We start from the raw sequence: 26,471 nt of genomic DNA, 5'->3' as shown, positions 1-26,471 counted from the left end.
ACTGAGATTGGAATTTTGGGCAAAAGAATACTGATTATAATAAAAAAATTAATTCTTTAGTATATGATTTAATTAATTTAACGAAACAATGAACATAGTTTATACCTTTTTCTATAGAAAATGTATAAGTTTGTTTTTCATTTATTCAGGTTAACTAATTAGTTACTTGAAATTGGTAAGCCCCTTGTTTGGAGTGTATGTAAAGTTGAATGTCGAATGCCTGTTGGGAAAAGCTTCGCATAATTGGCATAAGTTTGCACTTAAGTCAGACTCAAAGGCAACAACGCACGCACACTGAGTACAAACACACACGTTGGCACACCTGAATTGTATGCATACATAAGTATTTCCTCACCTGTCCCCCAGTTCATCAGGCATCGATGTTGCGTCCTTCTCACGGTAGATTTAACACAGGGCAAGGCATTCAATAAATGTCAGCAATTAAAAGGGCGAAATAAATGCAGTGCCGCCTTCAAGTGCGTGTGTACGTGTGTGTGGGCGGAAAGGGGCGTGGCTGACGTAAACAGGTGTAATATATAAATGTCAAGAATGCCGGGAACGGGTGGGTGTAAGTCCTGAATGGGCATAAACAAAACAATCTGATTAAAATTGTAAAGTAAGAAAACAAATAGCACATAATGAATATAAAAGGGAACAAACTTAAGTCGTAAACAAAACATTCAAAACATTTAGAAATACTATATGTCTTGGGAAATTAAAAAAATGCATTAAATTATTATTTTCAGGTAGCTTCCAGTATTGATTGAGCTTGAACTTGTGTGATTTAGTAACACAAGTGTAGACAGTAAAATAGTTGTTTTTATATTTCTAAAAATGAAAAAACTGCATAAAGTAAGTAAAGATTAAATAAACACGTCTTTATGGTGTTATAAGCTGTAAAATAAAATACAACTTGGATTTCTAAAAAATGTAAAGCACATAGTTGTGGGCACCAAAGTAATTTTATATAGTTAACATAAGTAAAAAAAATTTAAAAGGGTACAAATTATTTACAAACTACCATTTTCCTGTTCTTCATTAAAGATTTAAATGAAAATGTTTGACATACATAATTTGCTTTCAATTTCTGTACTAAACACTTAAGTTAAATCTCTACTGCTGGCCGAGATTGATTTGTTGGGCTTTGATGAACGGGCAGTGGTCCTTTCGCCTTTCGCCTCCTAAATGATTGATGATGGCCCACTCGCTGGCCCCAGCGAAAATTGGCTGGATAATCGTGTTAAATCGTTAGGTTTGGAATGCAGATTGGCATTTGGGAATGCGGAATGCCGAAAGTACTGTCGCATTTAGCTTGAGGTAAACCAAAAGTATTTCCATTCCGATTGCATGTCCTTTTGCCATGCTCCAAATATCAATTTCAATTGTGCGGCCAAAGAGATGAGATATGCAGATGCAATTACCAATTACCTCGCTTGATTTGCCTGATGTAAGTAGTTATTTCAATGGCCAGACACTGGGGGAAAAGTGTAATTGCAGTGAATTAAATTGGATACATTTGCAAATTTATATATAGTTGTACGATGTCCAATCATGTTACCCTTAACAATGTGTGTTTCAAGTTCGTGAAATTTTTACCAAATTTTTGGGAATTTAATGGAATTGAATGAGCTTTATGTTACTGAGCGATACATTAATCTGAAATTGAGAAATTAAATCAGAACAACTATTTTCAAAAGCTGGAAATCATTTGTTTCTCTCTGTGCCCAAGTACACATACAAATTCGTGTTTTAGCATTCGCTGGACAAGATTGAATGACAGGATATGTGTATATACCACATACATGTGCGGCGACAACAATTGAACATGTTTCATTAAATGGGGAGTTTTGGGCGGAGTGAAACGTGCTGCGATGTCTTCACCTAATTAGCATTGAAGACGGGTCGGCAAAAATGCAGGCAGTAGGCAAAAACAGGCCTCCAACTGGGTGTCCTTAATTGAAGTGCCACTGGATTAGGATCCGAGCACCCGAATCCCGAAAAAGGGATGGCACGTGCTAACCCGAAGGAATTGCTGGCACAAATCGCCAAGTTTTTGTGCTTGGGTGGCGCAATCTTTAATTTAAATGCCAGCCATCTTCACGTTCATCAGATTATTTGCGAAAAACACTGGCGCTATACGTGCATACGGGCGTAAATGTGTGGACTGTGATTAACAGGATAATGAGAATGTTTTGCCCACTGACCCGGGAAAACCTATCTTTCAGCTGGCCTTTTGTGGTCCTCAAATTTTTTTTGTTTGCCGGAACATTAGTTAGACTTTTTAATGTCTGAAACTACTGTTATGATAGTAAATAAAATAAGTTAATTGGATTTTTACCTATTTATAGAAACTATGTGATATTTCTTTGTGTATTTAGGCTAAAGAAATCACTAGGACTTTAAATGTACGTATAAAGGTGTGAAAAGTATGCATCAATATATTTAAGATATATGTATGCTGTGTTTTGCGATGGCTATTTCATTCAATTATGAAATGGAAAAAAGACCATTTCATGTATTCGCTTGTAGCCCAGTCCCACAGAGCCCATCCAAGCGAAACGATTGGGATTTCTGATGGATGGTGGACAGGTGTTCCCACAGAGACACCATCCACCTTCCACAATCCACCGTTCATCAAAAGTGGCAGAGTTTTTTTCAAGTTGGTCTTTCACTCTTTCAAACTCTTCAAGAAGTTCTTTTTCCGACTCTTATTTTATTTGAATGCTATGGATAAGTTGTTAAATGGTTATCTGAACTTTTAGATAATGGCTTATATCTAATCTGTATTCAAATTGCTGCCTGGCTAGAAACGTACGGTTAGGAACGTAAATTCCACCGTCAAGGAATAACCGGGAAATTTTTGGCACTGCAAAACCTTACGGACCATCTTTGAAAGAGATGGTGGATGTGGCTCTGTGGGACTAGGCCATTACACACGAAAGGTGACTATGAATTCAAACCAAATGCGTGAAATGGTGAGGCGCAACCATCTTAAATTGCGATAAATAAGGTGGCAACGCCGGACGTAAACGCAAAAAATTGAAATTAAATTTTTCCTTTATTTATTGTTTTTGACTTAGCACTGCTTTGTATTTATTTAGTTTTTGTGTTTGTTCGCTTTGGCGAATAATACTTGTGCAGGTAAAATTAAATTAAATTGGAACTTAGTTTTGTGTGTCTGGGATCTCTGCTAATATTTGTTCATAAATTTGTCTGTAACGCATAAACAAGGGCTATTTTGATTTCATGTATTCAAGAATTTATAAAATGCATACAATTAACCTTGTAATAGAAGTCCCTTAGATATGGTCGACGTTAAATTGTTGGTGCATAATTTTATACACCGCCTAAAGTGATTCTAAAACCCAAATAATTGTGTATTATTTATGTTATACTTTGTTGTGAGAACACTTGGTATGTTATGAGAAATCACAAAGTTTTCGAATTCACAATTTCTTTATGTATACAGGGAGTTTTCCATTTTGTGCAACTGTCCGGAAGCTGTCTGAAAACAGTGAAAATACATTTTCGGGCGGTATTTCGTAAAATATTTAAGTCTCGCTTATCGCTAATGAAGTGTTTATGGTGTATATGTGGAATCGGTTTGCCAGGATATTACTTTTCCTTGTGCTAACCTGAAGCTGTTGACTCAATTACACGGCGTTTGCCATGCAATTTGCGCCCCAAACACTCACATCGCAATTTTCGTTTTCATTTTGGCCAGGTTTTCATGAAAATATTTTGCATTTGCAGCATCCGGCGCGACAGGCTGTCTCTCCTCCACTTCCACTTTCACCCAACTGAAGACTAAACGAAAAAAACAGAAGGCTCGTAAACGGGCGCTGTACAACAATAACAACATTTTATGACGGTCACATAATAACATCGAAAACACCCACCACCCAACACCGCCCACAAAAAGACCGAAGGCGAAAAAGGCGATGCAAATTACGTGGCACATGAAGCGTCAAAGCGTTTGATTTGATTGTCAGCGGCAGAAGAGAGTTTACACCTCCCACCCACTGCTCAGCGAGTTCGGCTCTCGAGCAGATTGATTGATTGACAGATTGGCCAGGGTTCTAAGGTCAGGCAAATCCTTCGGCCGAGCGATGAACAAGAAGTCGCCCCTGCCGCTGGCGGCATTTCTTGGCGGTGATGGAAGCGGCGGCAGTGGAAATTGTGCCGCCAGCGGCAGCAGCAATGTTGCAGCAACGGCGGCATCGGCAGCGAATGGTTCCGGCGGACGAGGCGGTCGGCAGGCATCGACGGGGGGCGGGACGTCGGGCGGAGCCTCCTCAAAGTCGGATAAGCAGGCGGGACGGGAGGCGGGCGGCGGAAGCGGCGGGAGCCTGTGCGGCTGCCAAAAGGCGCCCAAATCGCACTGCATATCAGCAACAGGTGAGGCAAATCTACATAATTTTAATCCATTTCATGCATCGCTGCCCAAAGTGCTTAAATTATTTGTAAAAAAGAGGTCCCCAATAAGTATGCCACACTTTATAGTTGTGGGCCCTGCCAACTGTGCGTATGGATAATAAACCAACATATTACTCATACGCCATGTGGCAGCAGTAAAGAAATAACAATTTAATACCCCCACCAATTTATATATATATATTTATTTTTAGACTCTTTTAGATTAACATTTAACTAATAATAATATTTTTCCAAGTATAAGGAGGCAAAAAGTCTCCAAGTAGAAGCGAATTAGTATTCTACACTTTATCATTAACCACCGTATTACTTATTTTATTCAATCGCAGTTGACAGATAAGATACATAGATTGATTTTAAATTTAAAATAAAATAATCAAAATTGTTTGTACCAGTTGGAAAAACTTTACGTTTATGTAAAATGAAAAAATAACAATATAATATACCAATTTATATATGCTTAATATACATTGGTTAACGGAAATATTTCGTTTAGTAATAGAAATTAACTAATGGTAACATTTTGTATGACTATTTTTTTCTCCCTTTTTAACAATATTTACATCGGTTTGAAGCATTTTCAATTAATATATTCACATCTCCATAAGTTGTTATAATTACTTGGATTTACGTATGTACCATAATTACAAGTGCTTAACTTTTTTGAATGCGAAATAAACTATACAAAAGCTTAATCAATTTAATTTGAGAGTTGGTATATTTCAAATAGTTATTATGCTGGATGGTAATTAAAAAGTGTAATTCCATTGTTTAATTATTTCAACCATTGCGGCTCGTGTAGACTTGTACCAAATTGCATCTCCTAGTAAAGGGCTTCACAAATAACACATGTTTTATTTACTTTAATTTGCATTATCCACAGGCGTGCTTTTGTTGGTGCTGCTCTACACCGCCATGGGCTCAATTGTCTTTGTGACTCTCGAGGGCGAGTTGGAGGATGGTGGCACCCTGGAAACCGCGGTGGCTGCCTCCAAGCCCTATCCCCGCACCGAAATGGCCAACGCCGATATACGATCCAGGTACACTCGTTTTCAATTTACATAAGTTGTCTTTAATTGATAATTTCCAAATTTTGGCTTCACAGAAAGCCGAATTTTTGCAATGCATGGCTTAGTTTGTTTTGAAAGTAGTAAACCTCATTAAATTGTTTTATTTAACATTGCATTGTTTTTGTTATTTTTGAAGACTAAATGTATATTTAAATCCTTTTCCTAATGAGTTTAAACGATTAAAAAGCTATAAATGCCAGATTTTTGGCCAAAAAATTTATTTTTTCAATTTTTAAAGCCTTGAATTTTAATGTATAATGTGTATATTTCCTTAATTTTACTCATCGATAAATTCCGACCTTTATGTTTCATTCTTATAAAAATCAGTTTCCAAGTTTTTAAAGACTTCTAGAAACAGAAAGTGCACTTCTACACCCAATAACTTAACCCATTGAAAGCGGCTTAAAAAATCTTTAAAAATGTGTGGCTTAGTCCTATAGCAATCCTGTTTACTTTTTCCACAGGACTGTGGATCGTTTGTGGTCGATAACGGAGGACCTGAATATATTGTACAAGGAGAACTGGACTCGCCTCGCCGCCCAGGAGGTGCAGCTTTTCCAGGTGAGCACCCCCAAAAGCCAAGATATCAGCCCGGTTCGGGACGCTAATTGAGCATTTCCTTGGCATTTCGCAGGACACTTTGCTGCGAGCGGTGCGCCAGTCAAAGGTTTATCCCCCCGGCGGCATTCAGCTGAATGCGCCCACACACAAATGGACCTACGCCTCGGCCTTTCTCTACTCCCTGACATTAATTACGACGATAGGTGAGTGAGAAGTGCCCCCCAAGCCCCAAGCCCCAAGCACCGAGCTTCAAGCCCATCGCTCATACGCCCCGTGCTCCGCCCAATTCCTTTGTTCGCCGGCCCTTCGATTCACTTTGGCAATTTATTAGCCCGGACCCTGACGTTTGCCATCCGAGCCTGCCAAGTGCATGAACCCAGGCACGTGTGCGTGTGTGCGTGAGACGTTGAGTGACCGCCGCACCAGCCACCCCTTTTTTCCACCCACTGACCGCCCAGGAACGGCTGCTGTTTTTAATTAACAAACTGTCAACCGACAGCATCGATTTCGTTCACCCAGCCTGGCCACATATTTTTTTTTTTTTTTGCAATTTACCAATGCGTCGGCCCGCTTCCTTCCCCCTTTTTCCTGTCTGATTTCAATTAGTTGTAAGCAACCCGGTGGCTAAGCAGTCGAGTGTCCTTCTGTCCAGCCTAAAAAATAAAAAAAAGAAGACCCACATTAAGATGCACACCCTGAAAATTCACATTTAAATTGAATTGTTGGTCAAAAAGTTGAGGGGCCAAATATTAATTGAACAAATAATTTGAAACGGCAAGCAAGAGGCTGGCCAAACACTTTCATTTCCGGCATCATAATTTGTTCATTTTAAAATACTCGTCTAAAAACCGTCGATTCTATTTACGGTCCAGCAGATTTGTGGCTTCCGATGATATTTTGCTTTAATTGACAAAAATAATATTTTCTGAAATGTGTATAATACAATTTTTTGTTGCACCAGAAAAAATGATGGCATTTATAAAAATGGGCAATTAAATCTTTAATTAGTTTTTTGTTATACAATGGTGATGGTTGAGTAATGATTTAATATGTAGAAAATTTTATATAATAATATTTTCATGCGTAGTTAAACTATTATTTTAAATACAAATTTATTGAGATTATACTGGCTGTTTTAGCTTATTCAATAAAACATTTCGTGTAGATACATTAATGCTTAAATAGGGAGAACTTTAAAATGAGAGGCTCACTTCTGACACATCTTAAGAATAATGGTCACGTACGACCAGGGCCCATCATGCGCCCCCTGGGATGGTATCAACTGTAGGATTTGGCTTGGCATTTTCAATTCACTGGGCAGCGAGGAGTTAAGAAAAATATTGTTTTAAAATAAAACGAAGCACGCGCATTGCGGCTGACCCGAAAACCAAAAGAACAGAATGGATGAAGCAAGAAATTTTTCATGTGGCTGGTTAGCTGCCAGCACAAAAACGCCAACAATAAACGCGCCGTTAAATCAATCGAATTTGTAGCAATCACCAGCAGCAACAGACGAAAACACACACCACGCCCACCGCCGCCCCCGCATTATGTGAATTGAGTTTGAAATCAAAACTCAATTTTGGGACAGCCACCGGAGGGGAGAAGCTATCAAAAATCTGTCTAAATATCGCAGTCCCGCTCGCTCCTCTGGCTGCACGCTGCCAGTCACGACTGTATGGCGGGTGTCATTGAAATTATTTTGACATCAGTAGTTATAGGAGAAATGGAGGGAGGGAGCTCGCTAAATGTGGAGTAGACAAGCGGCAGCAGGGCAGGCAACCTGCGGTTGGCAGTTGGGTAAACCAAACAACAGCGCCAGAAATACGGCTGGAATACAGGGCACTGGCGGGATAGTGGGTCATCTATATATCTATTCGGCAGGATCAGGGTAAGGATAATTGCAAGCCCTTCATTTCCCAAAATTTATAGGGCAAGTGTGGTGGTTTAAACACTGTCATTTTCGAGAGATGTATGTTATTATGGGATTTGATTGAAATGCGTTGATTTGTCGTTATTTAATTGTGTATGATTTGTTTATTTAAGGTACAAGTATCTAATTGATTAAACTTAGATGATTTTAAATCACATAGACATAAATAGTCTGTATTTCTCACAAGTTCAATGAGTACATATTTGCAACTATGCAACCATGTGAGTTATTATTTTTAATATCCTTGCAGAGGGATATAGCAAATAGCTCCCAAAGGAGCAATCGGGAAAAAAAGTTAAAAAATTATAGCTTCGCTGTATTATAATTTATTTTGGAATAACGGTTTAAATATGATCAAATTCGGACGATTATATCATATAGCTCCCATGGGAACAATCGGAATATTAAAAAAATTAATGAACAAAATTTGTAACATCTCTAATTTTCAATTATTTTTTAGTAATTCTTTTTGACATATTAATGGTTTATTAATTTGGAAATACGCTTTTAATGTTATTCAAATCGGGAAACGATATCATATAGGTGCCATAATTGACAATATCAATTAATTGAGGTCAAAATCATCTTAGCTTTAATGGGTTGTAGTGGGTACTCATAATATTCGAAATTTAAATGTTTTAAAGATGTTTTCATTTTGAAATAGCTGCAAGGGTATTTAGACTTTGGCTCGCAGAAGTATGCTTCCTTTCTTGTTTGCAATTGATTTTATTTACAATTTAGTTCAATTAGTTATTTAGTCTCTAAAACTTTTTATTTAATTTTTATCTTTCTTGTTTAATTTGTAAATATTGTGGCTATTACAAAATTTTAATTGATTACAACTAAGGTAAATCAATCACGAGAAACAATACATAATTTAATCAATTTTAAGAGTTTTATTAAAGAAAACCTTGACAAGTTATACTCTGCCCCAACAGCTATGAAATCTCCCTTAGTCAAGAAATATTAAAGTCAAGAAATATTAAAGTTTATGGGGAAGTCTTCCTTGTTTATTTTGTTTATTTTGTTTATCAAACTACAAAGTACTTAAGTCCGCTTTGATGAGATTGCAATTACTTATACGGAGGTCGCTTTAAATATATGTCAGCTGCGATGCTCAACGACTACGCTCTCGAGACAACTTGGCCTGATGGCACATCAATCAATTATGAAACGATTTGTTCCCAAATTGCTAAGTGGGAAGTTTCGATTGTTTCCAGCTAATGTGTGTTCTAAAAATAAGCAAAAATCTCACCCAGTGCCAGAAGACAAAGCCAAAAAGAAAAGGGATGGGAGTGGCAAATGTGAAAGTCTGGAAATTGTGAAATTGTGAAATCGGAAAATCTGAAAATCTGAAAATCCCAGCCAGACCATCAAGACGCTTTGGAGTTGGGCCAAAAACTTTGTCCGTAGATAGGGGTTGCGACTCGGAATGGTTGACTGGGGAGTGTCGACTCACCGACAAAACGATCGTCATGAGATTAAGTCGGCAGAGACAGGACCATTATGCAAAATTCCCATCGATTATCTGCTAAAGCCCTGCCAGGACACTTGGCTCATTATTCAATAATGAAGATATTTGGCCGGGCTTACACCCGAGTGGCTGTCATGGCTGCTCGGCAAGATGTTGGATATTCTCGGCTGAGGATATGGCCTTTGAGCTATTTTTGATGTGCTTATTGCCCACCTGTCTCCTGCGGATGTCGTTCAATTAAAATTCCCCGAAAATGGGCAATTTCAGGTTGGTGTGTGCTTGTGTGTATGTGTACAATGCATAGAAGCGCTTAGCTCGTAAAACTAATTTCATTGCCTACTTTTGCGGGCTAATGGCATCCTCAAAATCCCACCCGTTGATGTACGGCACTTTATACCTCCAAATTTATGTCCATATATTTGCATTTGCACCCGATTTTCAAACGACCCAATCTGCATTGGCCCTAATCTATTGACACAATCCAGTCGTTCGTTGTCCATTACTAGGAATAATTAATATTACACATACGCCCCGTTATGCGGTAATAAAATTAACACTTGTGCTCATAAATATAAAACATTGAACCAATAAATACCCACCGCACACGCTCCATTGTGTTGTGATTTATACGCTGGTTGTTGCTTGTGTGTTTTGTTTTTTTTGCACACTGTACATCCCGCTAAATTTTCTGACAGCTGCGATTCAATTTGGCCAACTGCAGTGAGCCACCGCAGCAGAGCCAACTATAGTGGCTGCGGAAAAGTTGCTAGTTTTTGTTCTGGGGCGTGGCACGTCATTAGGGCGGCGCTTTACTGTTAATTGGATTTGTCGCCGCGCCAGAATGCGAGTAAGAACTTTTTGTCGCTCTTAATTGAGTCGAAAGCGACCGGATATGAACAGTGGTTGGTCAAAGAAGCAATATACTATACATCCTGTGGAATCGCAATCACTGCGCTCCGTTCGCCGTGTTCTGCAATCAATAAGTGAATAAAGGTGAATGCAAACTGGCAGGAGAGAAACCGCTCGATTGCCCCAAATAAATCTCTGGAAAATAAAGCGGGGCAAGCGCATATTCTCTGTTAGCCACCACCCACTATGACCTTCTTCGCGCTGTTGACCTTCAGCGCTGCCAGACCATAAACTATTACCTTCCGTGTAATGGCTTCGTCTGCCACTTCCGGTTGCCATTTTGAATTACAAATGGCTGTGCAATGCGGAGAAAGAACCGTTCGACTGAATCGCCATTTATACATATATTTTTTTTTTTGTGTTGTTTACCCGACACCTATTTGCATGACCAGCATTGTGGCGTCTGCTATATTGGCCGCTGTTAACTTTATTAAACACTCTTGGCCTGCATTATATTCACACGATTGTGCCTTACAAAGTGTTCGCCCACAAAAACGATTTCGCCATGATAGATGACACGTCCTCTGTTGTATTATTATTATTACATAATTTGTATGCCCGAAATTGTGTTTCGCCGGTTGGGTCGGCAACTATAATCATTTGCCACACGTGCCGCCGAAAAATCTATGGGCTCAGTGCGGTTCACAGTGCTGGCCAAAATGGGGGAGCTAATTTGGTGGGATTTGTTCTGATATTTATAAGTTAGAGCTTCAGTAAGCTTTATTAATTAAGCGGGGGTCAATATCAAATAAGTCTTCCAGCAATGGTGTGTTTATATTTGTAAATTACAAGCACAGATAAGCATATCTTTTAAACATATTGTTTATTTTTAATAAATTATATTAAATGCAGGTATCTTTGATTTTTTAGTTGTAGTCATTTAAATGGTAAACCATTTAAACAAATAGATATTACAGTTAATTGGGGGCAATACGGAAATTGCTTAACAACAACAATAAATATTTAATCATGAATTCCAATTAGGGTTATTTAAATGATATAGTTTTGTCCACCTACTAGTGCTTTCAACTCGTTTTGAACTAGTTCAACCTAGAAGTGGGCAACACTGTTTGGCTTGTGGTGGGATAGGAGCAAAAAATACATATATTGCGCGGCAGTTTATTTTATTTTATTGCAATTCGCAGTCTCATTTTTATGGCCCAGCCATTGTGAGTGTGTGTGCGTGTGCGTGGGTGTGTCAGTGTCAAATATAAAACAAATAATGCCAAACGCGACAACAGGCCCAACAGCAAGAACAACAATATCGGTGAGGCAATCACAGATAAGTCAACATTACGCTGACGAAGAAAAGTGAAGAAAACTGCGGGGAAGGTTCGGAGAAAGTGGAGAAAAGGAGGGAAGGAGGAAAGGGGGCAATAGCGAAATAGCGAATAAATGAATGAGCGAATGAATGGGCCAAGGAATAAGTGCCAAACGCCTTGGTTGGTTGTGCGATATTATGTGGCTCATACACACCACGAAATGGGTATAAAGCGCTGAGTGGCTATATAAGTTAGTATATATGTGGGAGCCTACTGTCACATCATCACTCCCTACAACGGCCCAACCCCTTGGCACCACTTTTCATCCCTTGACATGCTGCATACATTTTTTAATGTCTTCCTGTTCAACAGCAGTTGCAACAACTGCTACAACGATGGTATGTGTCAAACGCTAAAACGCATAGTACTCATTTTTTCTCTGCCCACCACCGCCCCCCTTTTCGGCTAGTTTTTCATCTCTTGCGAGCGCTTACTGCAGGCAATCAATCTCGCAAGTGGGGAAAAGCCAGCGAAAGAGATTAAAATGGAAAAGCGGAAAAAACTGAAAGAGAAAGTAAAAATCCTTGGGTGGTGTGGTTGGTTTGACAATATGGGAGATGGAGTGTCCCTAAAGCCTGCAGACTGAGATCGAGGCACGCGCTCGTTTCTCACATGGCCCCACTCAATGGCTCTTTGCCGCTGCGGCTCTCTTGGGGATTTTGTCTTTTAATGCCGGATCCGGAAATACACACACGTGCACACCACCCACGAACACACTTGGGGTACATGGTCCAATCAAGCGTGGCTCTCATTTCTGTGTGTAAATGTCGCCTATCAATGCTTAATAATGTCATAAAATCAAAAAGTCAGAAGAAGCGAGGGCAGCACAACAATCATTTGGATGTCTTACCAAATACACGCCGAGAAAAGATCAGTTGTTCGAACACAACATCAATCGATTGTACTTATAATTTTTTAAAGTCTTTAATATCTCTTACTTCACAAATTAAAAAAGGGTAGAAAACAATTTGAAAAAAAAAATGCATAGTGTGACCGTGATGTCTTAAATATGTCCAAAATTAAGACATTTTATGAAACCATGACTGTGTGACCATGCTACATAAAATTTGTCAAAAGTTAGAAAAGTATTGATTTGCATGCTCGTGTGATAAATAACGCTTACTAAATCATACATATGGGCAAACTGCCCCAGCTTATTCTCCCCGTGTGCGTGCATATGCGCCTTGGCTCAGCATGTGTAAGCATGCTAGTGAGTGGTTATGGAACATTTTTCAGGGCATGTGTTGGAGGCACCGTCGCCGTTCGAGTGGCCACTCTCCGCTCCTTGACCTTGCACCTCCTCCCTTTCGCCCCAAAAAGGCTGGGTGCCAAAGAGGCTGTGATGGGAAACAGCTTGCAGGGTCCACGACAATCAGGCTAGAAGCAGAGAGTAAAAGTCGCAGAAAAATTATAACGAGCGAAAAGGTTGCTGCGTTAGCTGGAAAATATGCAGGCCCCCACTTGCTCAACGGGCCCTGGGTATTGGCTTGAGTTCGCATTTTTTATTTTATGCATATTTTCGTCGAGTGTTCGGCATACAGAAAAAGCGTTATACAGTGTGCGAGATGAGATGCATCCGTTATGTCAAGTGCTTGACAAATTGTTACACACTGGCAAACAGTCACCCGGATTTGATTGTTTTAAGTTTGTTGCTTACATAATTGGCATTTTTTCATTCATTCTCGGAGGATGACAAAGTTTAATTGTCAAACGTTGTTGTCAAAAGTTAAGGATGTACATTTGATTTAGTTTGAACTTTTAAAAAGTAAGGAACTGTTGTTGGAACAAGCACTTTGCTGGCTTTATTGCCTTGCAGATGGTATTATAATTTTAGTCACAAGCTTGAAACGCAGAGAAGCAGACATCTCCGATCTTAAAAAGTATATATATTCTTGATCAGCATCACTAGGACAGTCGCCCGCCCGTCCGTTGCTATGCAAACTAGTCTCTCAGTTTAAAAGCTATCTGCGCGAAACTTTCCCAAAAGTTGTCTTTATATTGCAGGTGGTATACAAGTCGGACTGAGCCGGATCGGACGACTAAAGCGTATAGGTCCCATAGGAACAATCATAGAAATAAATTAAGAAATATTATAAAGTTTCTGTTATTTAAGTTCTTCGAGATATAGTTAAGGTTTAATATTTCAGAATTTATTTAATTATATTTGTTTTAACGAATATTTCATTTTTGCGATAGTTTCAAGGGAACTTTCTGAACTTTCTTGTTTAAAAACATAATTGTTATTGCTATTGACATTTACCATGCATATTAAAATAAGTTGTATTAATTGATTATGTCATTTCAAGTTAAAGCTGCTTAGTTGTTTTATTTATTTTCCATGTGTTCTCGTAAACCAAAAGTTGGTCATATTTAAACTTTTAAACAAAAAAAAGGTGTTCAAACCAAGTTGGTTTTTAGGGAGTATAATTGAATTCAAATCATTTGAACATCAGTATTCGTTTGTTGCAATGCTTACTGCTTTATACAGTACACAATAATTATAATCCTATTAAAATCAATTATCACTTTAAAATTGGTCCACAGCAATGTTGTTTTTTATAAGCATAAATATAAACCGATTAAATCAAAACACTTACGTTTTGTGTTAGCAAAATTAAGTGAAAGAAGTGTTTGGATTCGGTGTAAGTTTTTAAAAAGTGGTTTTATACGGAACAAATATTACCAAAGGAAATATTCATGGAATAAGTAATTTATTTAATTAAAAAAAAGATTTGAATCTGATTTGTACTATAGAGCGTTTAATTCAATTACCGAAATTCTTTTAATTTATTCGCCATACTAAGGCGACTACTTTGAAGACTACACATAAATTTTATAACCAAAGTTAGGGTTTCCAAATATTGCATCTCTCAAACTATCAATAAACTTTGGAAAAATGTGTTTTTTTTTTTTCGTAATTTCCCATGGAAGAGGAAAAGCTGTTGTACCCGCCATGAGGTTATTTTCATGGCCGAGCAACAATGGCGAACTGTGCGTACAGTTTTGCCATATGAATTGTGACAAAATGCGAATGGCAGTGACTTCCTCGGCTCTATCATTCTCTTACTCCTTCTCTTTCTCGCTCACGCACTTTCACTATATATATGTCACAGTGTGTCCCTTTCCACGAGTTATAACCTCACTTCACTGCAACCCCTTGGCCAATTTTCGCATTTTTATGCATGTTTTGACATGTTCAAGCATTGTTGGCGTCACTTCGCGATGTCAGCCATGCAACGTTTTATGGTCAATATATATGATGTGCATATGTGTGTTTTTTGCGAATACACTATATACATACCATATATGTATCTGATCCGATCAGATGGGAGTGCAGGCCGTTCGTTGGTGGGACATTTTGTCTGTGTTTGGCTTTTGTTTCCATTTCGCTCATCGCATTTCGCATCTCACATTTCGCATTTGTTTAACAGTTAAATGGGCAGCATCAACGTCGCTGCCGGCGTCGCCGCGTCTCGATAACAATTTTAATAGGCCATTTAATTTTTAATTAATTCCTCAAGCGCCAGTTGCCATGTCATAAAAATGTTTGCTGTCATGTTTGTCCAATGTCCTTTGTCCTTCGTCCTCCCGTCCTCCCGTCCTCCCATCCACCATTTTTCGGTTGCCATCCGCCAGCCATTGATGATGATGTTTTTGGGGCGTTTAATGACATGTTTTTGTTTCATTTCGCCTGCATATCATTATTATTATTCCGATATTTCTTTCTGCCCTTACCCAAAAAATAATCCGCAATTTGCTTTGTTTATTGAACATTTGTCTATTTATGATGATAAGGGGCGCGCGCGCGTGTTTTTTGTCGCAATTTCATTACTCAAAACTTGCTGACGCACACACCCAACAAATGGGCAAGTGGTACATAAAGAAAAACATTTCCCTACTATTTTTATAATCATCGTTCTTTGGAAATGTAATTGTTTTAATTTTCCACATTTTAAGGAGTAGAAATACAAAACAGGTCATTGCCAAACTGGAGTTGCGTTAAACTTTGTTACTTTGGTCACACTACATTGCTGGCATGAACAAAATATTTGAACTGGTCACTCTTGTTTCAGATTAACTTCTTGTTTGCTGGGGAACAATATTTTTTTTTTTATTTTGGACTAAAGACTTATTTGTTATCTATAAATTTTTGTTTTCTGTGTATAATCTGTAATTAAAACGAGAAGGGGGAGAAGCCTCATTTCCCACTCAGCCATTGCTGCTCGACCTCGAGTCCACTGGTGGGGGCCACCTAAGCTTCGACATTGAGCCTCTCGACCAAGTTCACCCACCACCCACCACCCCCTCACCCACCCCCAATGAGCATTGTTTGGTTTTATATTTGGAAATTTTTGTGACTCTCTTAATAGCTTTTTGTGAAAATTAATTTCTTAGCTATTAGAGGCCCTTGTCGTCTGCACATCCACCCCCACAATCACCCCCGTAATTCTCTCAGTGTAAGTGTGTGTATGTGTGTATGATGGAGAGTATTTTGTAATTACTTTATGCCCGAAAATTGCCGTAGTAAAATATTTCTCACTGGCTTTTGGCATGGATTTTGCAGCCGCTTCGGGGCAGGACAAAAGCCTTAGCTGAATTCAAAAAGGGAGCATGGGCATGGTTTTCAGAGGTTTAGTTGCTTTTTCGGGAAGGGCACACACTGACCCCGTCGACGCTGTGGATTGCCCTTTGTCGGCGGCCGGCACTCAACTTTCACTAATGAAATCAAGTGCCTTGCCTGGCCTGGCCACCGAAAGTAAACCAATTTAAGCCGGCCACATTTTACTATGCTTCATATATATTATATATATATATTGGACTTCAGATCGCTGTCTGGTCAGGTTTTGGTTAAATGCTTACAAATTTCTTTTTCATATGCTTTAAATACATGAAATGTGAATAGCTTAAACTATTTCGCTTTTATACCCCTTCTAATAATCAAAAATATTAGCAAACTTTAGAGACTACTTTATCATCAGCTTGGGAAGCGGTGAGCTTTAAACCCTGTTGTGAAATCAACAGCTTGTAAATTAAAATGTTTGAAAACTATTTACAAAACGCACTTTCGGATATGCAGATCATAATTTATCTAAAAAACGCTTTTACAAATATGTTGATGCAGGAATAAATACAACTAAAGTAAATCCCATATTGTTTTGTCAATAATGCTTTAAAAAAAAGGAATTTCAAAATAAACAAGAAAGGAAGCAAACTTCGGCAGGCCGAAGTTTATATACCCTTGCAGCTATTGCAAGAATTAAATATTTTTGAAAACATTAAAATTATGATTTACTTGCGTATATGTATAAAAAACATTGAAGCAATGATGATTTGCAGCTCATTACTAGGTAGTTATTTTATATAATTTTATTATTTCTATTGGAGCTATATGATATAGTCGTCCTATTTTGATGAAATTTTAACCGTAATTCTGAAATATTTATCCATTACTATATGTCGAAGAACTTATAGAAAAATTTAAAAACACCAAAGTTATAATTTTTTTTTATTTACTTTTATGATTGTTCTTATGGGAGCTATATGCTATAGTCGTCCGATTTTGATGAAATTTAAACCGTAATTCTGAAATATTTATCCATTACTATATCTCGAAGAACTAAAAAAAAAATTAAAAAACAGAAAAGCTATAATTTTTTTTCATTTATTTTTATGATTGTTCCTATGGGAGCTATATGCTATAGTCGTCCGATTTTGATGAAATTTAAATCGTAATTCTGAAATATTTAACCATTACTATATCTCGAAGAACTAAAAAAAAAAATTAAAAAACAGAAAAGTTATAATTTTTTTTCATTTATTTTTCCGATTGTTCCTATGGGAGCTATATGCTATAGTCGTCTGATTTTGATAAAATTTAAATCATAATTCTGAAATATTAAACCATTACTAAATGTCGAAGAACTAAAAAAAAAAATTAAAAAACAGCAAAGTTATAATTTTTTTTCATTTATTTTTCCGATTGTTCCTATGGGAGCTATATGCTATAGTCGTCTGATTTTGATAAAATTTAAATCATAATTCTGAAATATTAAACCATTACTAAATGTCGAAGAACTAAAAAAAAAAATTAAAAAACAGCAAAGTTATAATTTTTTTTCATTTATTTTTCCGATTGTTCCTATGGGAGCTATATGCTATAGTCGTCCGATCCGGCTCGCTCCGACTTATATACTACCTGCAATAAAAAGACAACTTTTGGGAAAGTTTGATGCAGATAGCTTAAAAACGGAGAGACTAGTTTGCATATAACGGACGGACGGACAGACGGACAGACGGACGGACAGACGGACAGACGGACATGGCTAGATCGACTCTACTAGTGATGCTGATCAAGAATATATATACTTTATAGGGTCGGAAACGTCTCCTTCACTGCGTTGCAAACTTCTGACTGAAATTATAATACCCTCTGCAAGGGTATAAAAATATTTAGACATAAGATTTGCAGACTAACAAAACCAACTAGGAAACTTTGCAGCCAAGTAAGAAAAATATATATATTTACCCACATACATACATATAAAGTAATTACTTTATCCTGGCGATCACGTTTCATGTTGGACACTTATTGAAATAATTTACCCTTTGGGCAGTTAAAAATATGTCGCAGTCGACAGTTTCGTTAACATGCCACGTGGCAAATGACTAGTCCAAATAAAATGCCATAATAGCTAAATCTGCCGAGGAACAAGGTCCTCAAATGGCCCTCCTACATAAGCCGAAACTGACCATGTAGTCGGACGTGTGCACTTAACCCCTTCTTGGCCAACAGGGCCATTACACAGCCAACCCACAGAGCCTCAATCTCCGATCCCAAATTTGGAATCCACCCGCATGGAAATCGTTTTACAGCTCCACGCTCTGGTTAAATGTGTATATGGCATGCAGTTTGGGGTAAACTTTTCCCGAAAATTGCTACGCATAATTGCCAGTTTTTGCCAACTGAAAAAAGGGATGTTATGTGGGCTAAGGGGAGGTTACGGGGATTTTATTTGCCCCTTAACCCCTTTAGAAATCTTGCAGCTAGTTGAAAAAGGGGGCGGGGAGTGGTCGACATGTGTGCGTCGTTAGTTAGTTAGTTATAACTACATACATTTTTATGGACGCCATATTGTAAATGTTATAATTTTCACTAACAATTTTGAGCAACCGTTGCCTACGTTGCAAAAAGGGGGCGTGGCTCTGGCTGTGGGCGGCCACCATTTATGAACGATGGCCATGCGACGATGATAATTTTCAACAACTTTTCCGTAGCGTGTGAAACATGGCATTCAAGAGGGTCTGAGTGGGTACTGAAAGGGGGTGGGATTGGGTGTTTTATGTTCCGGAAAGGCCTACACATGCAGCTCAAACCCCCCCCACCCCCCCACAACCCCCCTTCCCCCATTGCACTTAAACGTGCTTGAAATTTTAAATTATTTCTTACATTACGAACGAAAAGCATTTTCTGTGTTTTTTCAACTCCGATTTTTGTCGTGCTTTTTTTTTCCTATTGTCGCTTGGGGTTTTTTTTTTTTTGTATTTTTCAGTAATAAAATTTAATACATACATAGGGCACACTCACACACGCACAATTTTACTCAATTATAAAAGTTTCCACATTAAAAGTTCATTGCAGTGCCGAAAGTCTGGGCGAAACGAACGTCCGAGGCAGAAAAAGCAGTGAGCACAGAGTCGTTGGGTTAGGTCGTGCCCACAGGCAGGAAGGCCTAGGTCCTGCCACAGGTCCTTATTCTGGTCCTGCTGCTGGCTCCTGCTGCTGGATCCTGCCTCCCAGTCTCGCCACCATTCCAAATCACCGGGTCTGGGGCAAATAACATCAAAGCCAAAGTGTCTCCGACAGAAAAAGTTGCGTTTTTTCTATTATTTTCCCTTATTTTCCCTTATTTTGCCACTTTTTTGCGGCCAGCCAGGGAGTGGGGGTAAATGTGTGAAGGGAAAATGGGAAAAGGCAAAAGGGGAGAGGGGTCTGGCCCAAAAAAGGTTGTTGTGCCACATGCACATGCTGCCAACTGCTCAAACGTTGCTGTTCTCGCAGTTACCAGCAGGTAAACGACTCTATCTATCTGCCACTGCTAATCTGTATCTCCGGCATCTGCATAGTCCTGCTAATTAGATAAAGGATCACAGGAGCTGGGCACTGAGCCTGTTAAACTGCGCATGGGGATCACGTAGCAAAGGCAAAGTGACAGTCGGGTTCACTGATCCAGCTAACGAGATTTCACTGTGTCCATAAACAGACGAGCTGAGAACTCCACGGTTCAGCCGTTGCCTGTGTGATAATAAAGTTATTAATTGAATTCATTTGTAACACTAAAAAAAAAGGTTTGCGAACACAATTAGCTGCCGCTAGGGTTTTAAATACTTGTTTGCGATAAAATCGTGTTATTTCAAACGGATTGAAAGTTTGGAGGAAGTTTTGCGCTTCTAAATTTGGCAAGCTATTTCCATAACATTTCTCAAAAAAAAAAAATTTGACATTTTTAAAAAATTTTTAATCGAAGTTTAACGACTATATCATATAGCTCCCAAAGGAATTAATCGGCAAATTCTTTTTTTAAACTATAATTTACGGATTTAATTACTTTTTAAAATTTTTTTTTTATATTTTTGAGATATAGATTGTTTAATAGTTTAATATTTCGGAATTACGATGTTAGTTTCAGTTAAATATGGCATACCATATAGCTCCCATGGAAACAATCGAAATAATAAAAAAAATAAATTTAGAAAAAATGTAACTTCTTCATTTTTAATTAAAAAAAAAAATTTTTTTTGACAATATTTTTTATTTATTAACAATTTGAATTTTAATTTTGTTAAAATCGGAGATTTTTTTTATATAGCTACCATCAGATCGACCGAATAATTATAAATTGAGATAAAATTGAGACGTTTTATATATAAACTTCGTCTTGCTGAAGTAAGATTCTCTTCTTATTTTTCCTATTGTTCCTATGGGAGCTTTATAAAAGCGTATTAATCCATTAATATGTATCAAAGTATATTTAAAGAAAATAATAAGTAACAAAGCTATATTAATCATTTATTTTTTCGATTGTTCCCATGGGAGCTTTATCAGCCTTAAAACTGAGAGACAAGATTGCGTCGAAATGGACGGACGGATAGACAAACGGACAGACTATATAGCCAGAGCATCCCTCCTACCGATGATGATCAAGAATATATACTTCCTGCGTTGCCAATGTTTGACTGAAACATTAATACCCTTAGCAAATCCACATTGTAACCCATGAAACTCAAATTCAAGACCATAAAATCCAAACTTAAACCCAAACCCAATCCATGTTTAAATCCAAATCCAAATTTAAAGTGAAAACTGAGAAATGTTTTTCTTTTCTTGCGTGCTTTTCCAGGCTATGGCGGCATCTCACCGCGGACGCAGTGGGGCCGGGTGGCGGCCCTCGTGTACGCCCTGTTCGGCATTCCCGTCGTGCTGCTCTACCTGTCCGCCATGGGCGAGGCCCTTTCGGCGGGGATGCGCTGCCTGTTCCGGCGCCAGAGGGTCAAGGGCGGTCCGGGCGGGGGCGGTCCGGGCGGAGGCGGTGGAGGAGCCGCCGGCGGCGTGGGCTCCGGTGTCGGCGGCGTCGGCTCCAACGGACGGAAAACGGACAAGACCAAGGGCCAGGGGCACTATGGCCACCAGAAGCTGCACCAATACGGCCTGCCGCCGTCTGTTTACCAACAGCAGGCGCAGCAGCAGCAGGCACAGCAGCAGCAGGCGCAACAGCAGCAGGCGCAGCAGACGCAGCAACAGCAGACGCAGCAGGGCAAGAAATCCTCTGGCAACCGGCGTGGCTCACCCAGTGTGCCCATCTCCATATGCGTGTGCGTGCTCCTCTGCTACGTGAGCAGCGGGGCCATCCTGTTCCACAAGCTGCAGAACTGGAGTGTCCTGGAGTCGCTCTACTTCTGCTTCACCTCGCTGGGCACCATTGGCTTCGGCGAGATGGCGCCCAACGGGGCGCTGGCCCTCTACACGGCCTCCGCCTACATCCTGGTGGGCATGGCCGTGGTGGCCATGTGCTTCAGCCTTATCCAGACGGAGATTGTCCTCTGGCTGCGCCGCTTCAGTGTCCAGGATCATGTGATGCCCAAGGCCGAGGAGCTGGCCCTCGTCACCGTGGCCGTCACCCCCAAACCCTCCTGACAGCGACCCAGTGCGGATCCCAGTTTGGGTGTGGGTGTGGGTGTGGGTGTGGGTGTGGGTGTGGGCGTGGGCGTGGGTCTTGGACAGCCACAAAACAATTTGGGCCAGCACCAGACCATGTTCTTTGGACCTGCGCACACACTCACACAGTACAGCTCGCTGCCGCGAAGGAGTCATTTGCAGGCGGGGGCCCACATGTCCGGCGGCGGAGGAGGAGGAGGATCCGCCTTCCAGCGGAACACGCCCATCCGGCGATCGACGGGCATACCGGAGCACCATCTGGAGTACTTTGTGCCGCGCAGCATCAGTGAGTTCAATCTGTCGGGGGTGGGCGATCTGGCCCTGCCGCCACCACGCCGATTTTCACCCAATATGGTGGGTGGCATGAACATGGGTGGTGGCATGGGCATGGCCATGAATATGGGTGCTGGCATGGGCATGGGCATGGGCATGGGCATGAATATGGCTGGCATGGGCATGGGCCTGCCGCATGGCCTCCAGTTGGGACCGCCGCAGACGCTGCTCTGCTCGGCCACGCCCACCGTGCAGCAACAGCAACAGCAGCAGCAGCCGCCCCCGCCGCCGGCACAGCTGCAAATAGTGACCCTAAAGCCACGCAGCGAGAAGATGGTGACCTTCGAGGATGAATCAAAGCAGGCAGTTGGAGGAGGAGGAGGAGGAGTGGGAGTAGGAGGAGGAGGAGGAGGTGCGTCCGGTTCCGGAACCCCACCGCATTGTCCGCACGGAGTGCCCACAACTCCGCGAAAATCAGCAGCGGTAGTGGGCGATATGTTCATGTGACCAGGAGCCCAGGACGAGGCGGCCCAATTGGATGCGGCCATGCGTTTGCGCGACAGCATCGATGATGCACTGTGTCCAAAAGCTGGACCGGCGCCAGGTGAAGTGATACGCGTCTAAAATAAAATATAAAAAAAACTCCTACACAAAAAAAAAAAAAAGTACACACTGTAAGTAAATGCACACATACACACACATACAAAAACTCCAACGGAAACGGAAATGGAAACGTAACTCCTCCCAGAAAAAAAAAAAAAAAGGAAAATCAAAAGCAAGAAAAAAACATAGCCTACTTTCGAGGGCCCACTACTCTCAACTTGAAGTTCATCGTGTTTTTCTGCATACAAGCATTAATAAAACATTGAGCAAACATTTATTATTATGTGTGTAAATATAGCAAACAAAACCCACAAAGAAAACAAACAATTAAAGTTGAGTCGTATGTTGCGACTGAATAAAAGAGAGAGTGAATTAAAATTAAAATTCAAAATGATAAATGCATAAATAATTGAATGCTGTTTAAGGGCATTTTGCCGTTAATGCCGTAAAGCACAAATCCAGAAATTAATAAATACACTCGCTCACACACACACACATACACCTAAAACTATGAATAGTAAATAGTGCATGGGCGTGGCATTAGATGGGAGTGTGGCAAGTAGAGCAAACAAAATGCAAATGAAAATGACAAATTGTATAAATACCAAAGGACAAAGTTTATTTAAGCGATTTGTTAGTTAGTAGCTCTCTGCTTTTTTTTGTGTCCCTTATGAACGTGGAATTTCAATTACTTTTATTTATTGCTTTGTAGGCAAATGTATATTTCTGGTAGGAGCATTTTTGTTGTTTTGTAGAGAATTGTTTTTACATTTATTAATAACTTTTGTGCCAAGCTAAATAAATGCCAAAAATGTCAATTTTTGTTGGGATAAAAATTTTAGTAGAAATGTTTTTTTGAAATGCTTTGCGAGTTTATTGTATAGGCAAAATAGTAAAATGCTAGCAATGTTTTTTATGGACTTCAACTATCTTTTAAACTATTATATAGTGCCAAACAAAGTGTAAAAAAACAGCTTGCATTTATAATTGTTGTTTTAAGTAAGCCACTGTTTTTGTTTTTGTTTCAATATAACAAAAATACAATTAAACAATCGAACTGTTATACTGTTTGTATACTCTGTACTTTATGCTCAAAGTGTTAAGTGTGTATATGAATGTAACATATATGTGTATGTGCCAAAAGAAAACCGCAAGTATTGCCACAATATATGCGTATATTGTTAATATCTCTGTCGACTTTTAATCGGTTAAATGCCACGTACTAGCGATCAACGAATTACCAACGATTTATCCAAAACTTCCATGGCATTTTGCTTGAGTGTTCCGCTTTTTTAGCATGCCCGTTTTCCACCAAATTTCCATCGCTTTCCAACCCGCCCACTGGCAATTAGGTTTAAATACTTTTTAAATACATTTTGATTGTAGGTAATTGAGCGCGTGAATGGCCATTTGTTGTTTGTTTCTGTTGGTTTTGGCCTTGTTTTCTGCGTTCAGTTTTCGGTTTTTTAGGTTAGCTGTTTTGCCGTGTCAGGACATTCAAATTGGAGGGCTGTCAAGCGAGCGGAGCTCATTTGAACGCGCTTTTGTTGCTTTGTTGTTGCTGCTCTGTGGCGTTTCATTTAAAACAAATTCAATTTTAGCCACCGCCCCCACCGAGTGGGCGTGGTCGCTGATTGCATTTGTTAATTTTTGCCATGTTCAATTTGTGGCATTCAATTAAAATAGTGAAATTAAACCAGATAGGAAGGCTAGTCGTTACTCGTATGACACAAAGCATAACAGACACAGAAACCGAAACCGAAACCGAAACCGAAACTGAAAGATAAATAAATAAATAAAAAAATACAAGTGCATAAAAAATGCAGGACAACCTTAAATTTATGGGTTGTGAACCTGCAGAAACTAATTGCAAAGCTCCAACTTGTGTCATAGCATAAGCCAATTCAGATATATGTCTATGTAGTTAATAACTGACTAACTAACAGCCAAACAGTACGGTCATACAAAAGCGGTACAGCAAATATTGAAATTAAGCCAATGTAATTAAATTAAGTCCACTTCAACACGCATTCACACACACACCCACACACCCACACAACCACAGACAAATTAATGCCATCAATTAAAAATAGAAAAACTAAATGTAATGATAGAATTTTTTTTTTTTGTCAAATTCCTAGCACGGTAAGTTGAACTTTTAGGCTAACCGCATATAGGCCAATTGCGAGTGGCAGTTAAGGATACATTACTCTAATTCATATGTACTCTTAGTCCACTAGATACATATACATATGCATATACATATAGATATGTAGCCGTACACAAAACGAAACTAATCTAGCATTGAGAAAGGCAAATAACAAATAAGAAATACCGCAGTTCGCATCATATAAATGTATGTATACAACAAACATCTCTCTCTCTCTCTATATATATATATATATATAAATATATATACAAAAACCCAACCAAAAGAAAAGAGAAGAATAAATACATCATGAACAATTTAGTCAAAAATCAACAATTCTTTGTTTGTTTTCTCACTTGCGGCTCACATTTCCATATGCTGAAGGTCTCAAAAAGGGTTTGTGGTGAAACGGAAAAGGATATATTCGGATATATATCCCGACTACAAAGTTTCATTTTGGCAGAGTGAAATTGCACTTGATCCTAAATTATAGGTCCTTGGATTGTTTTAATAGATTATTTTAGTGTTTCTCTATCCGTAAGTTGATAATAACAATAATAGGAATTTCAAAGTGTTAGCAAGGGTATTATAATTTCAGTCAAGTTTGCAACGCTGAGAAGGAGACATTTTCGACCCTATAAAGTATATACATTCTTGAACAGCATCACTAGGAGAACCGATCTGTCCGTCTGTTTGCTTCTACTCAAACGAATCTGTCAGGTTTAAAATTATCTAAATAAAACTTTTCCAACAGTAGTCTTTTCATGCAGGTAGCATATTAACCTGAGCGAGCTGGATCGGACGACTATATTATATATCCCCATTGGAACAATCTGAAAATCATCATAGTAATGGTTATTATTTCAAAGTAACAGTTTTAATTTTATATCAACGATCGGATAATAGATTCTTAATAAATACTCATTAAAATCGTATTATTTAGTTGTCTTAATGCATATTTAAGTTTTGCAATAGCCGGAAAAGTATAAAAACTTGGACTTGCAAAAGTTTGCTTTCTTTCTTGTTGTGGATACAATTTTTTAACTTCTTAAATGATGGACCCATCAACTTAGTTTTTATCAAGAACATTATTTAAGTGTTTCTTTATCGGTAAGTTGATAAAAATTTTAAAAAGAATTTGAAAGCAATTTAAGGTTGAACTTTTTGGAAATTAAAGTCTATATATTGAAAAGTCTTAAAACCAATTTGTAAATAAAATCTTCTTTCGGTTCAATAGATCCACATAATTATAGCGTGCCTTTTTGTGGGAGAGGCCAGCGCCATGGAAAAAATCATCAAAAAGAAAAACGGTCATCCGAAATGGGCAAACTCAGTGGAGCGGCAGAAAACAGAGAGGAATGCGAATATCTTAATTTTAAATAAAATTTGCACAGAATCAATGTGCGTGTTAATTGATAAAGATAAAAACGGTATAAATGCGCCCCAAACCAAAAGTGATAGGCCAACCAATAAAAAAACTTTCCCTTCCGTCGCATCTCTTTTTTATTTTGTTCTTTTTGAATTATTTAA

The 26,471-nt window shown here is 39.0% G+C and overlaps 1 protein-coding gene across 1 annotated transcript; it reads left to right on the top strand.

The window, feature by feature from the left end:
* The first annotated feature begins 3,313 nt into the window (after window positions 1-3,313).
* On the top strand, window positions 3,314-25,200 carry LOC128260562 (uncharacterized). Its single transcript, XM_052993685.1, is given in 6 exon segments — window positions 3,314-3,414; window positions 3,754-4,398; window positions 5,318-5,474; window positions 5,969-6,065; window positions 6,139-6,268; window positions 21,102-25,200. Coding segments are annotated over 5 exon segments (2,268 nt in total). The 5' UTR covers window positions 3,314-3,414; window positions 3,754-4,109; the 3' UTR covers window positions 22,697-25,200.
* Window positions 25,201-26,471: the final 1,271 nt, after the last annotated feature.

The sequence above is a fragment of the Drosophila gunungcola genome (assembly GCF_025200985.1).
Source record: "Drosophila gunungcola strain Sukarami chromosome X unlocalized genomic scaffold, Dgunungcola_SK_2 000032F, whole genome shotgun sequence".
Lineage (NCBI taxonomy): Eukaryota > Metazoa > Arthropoda > Insecta > Diptera > Drosophilidae > Drosophila > Drosophila gunungcola.
The sequence above is the reverse complement of the archived record's forward strand: the minus strand, read 5'-3'. Positions and strand labels throughout refer to the sequence as shown.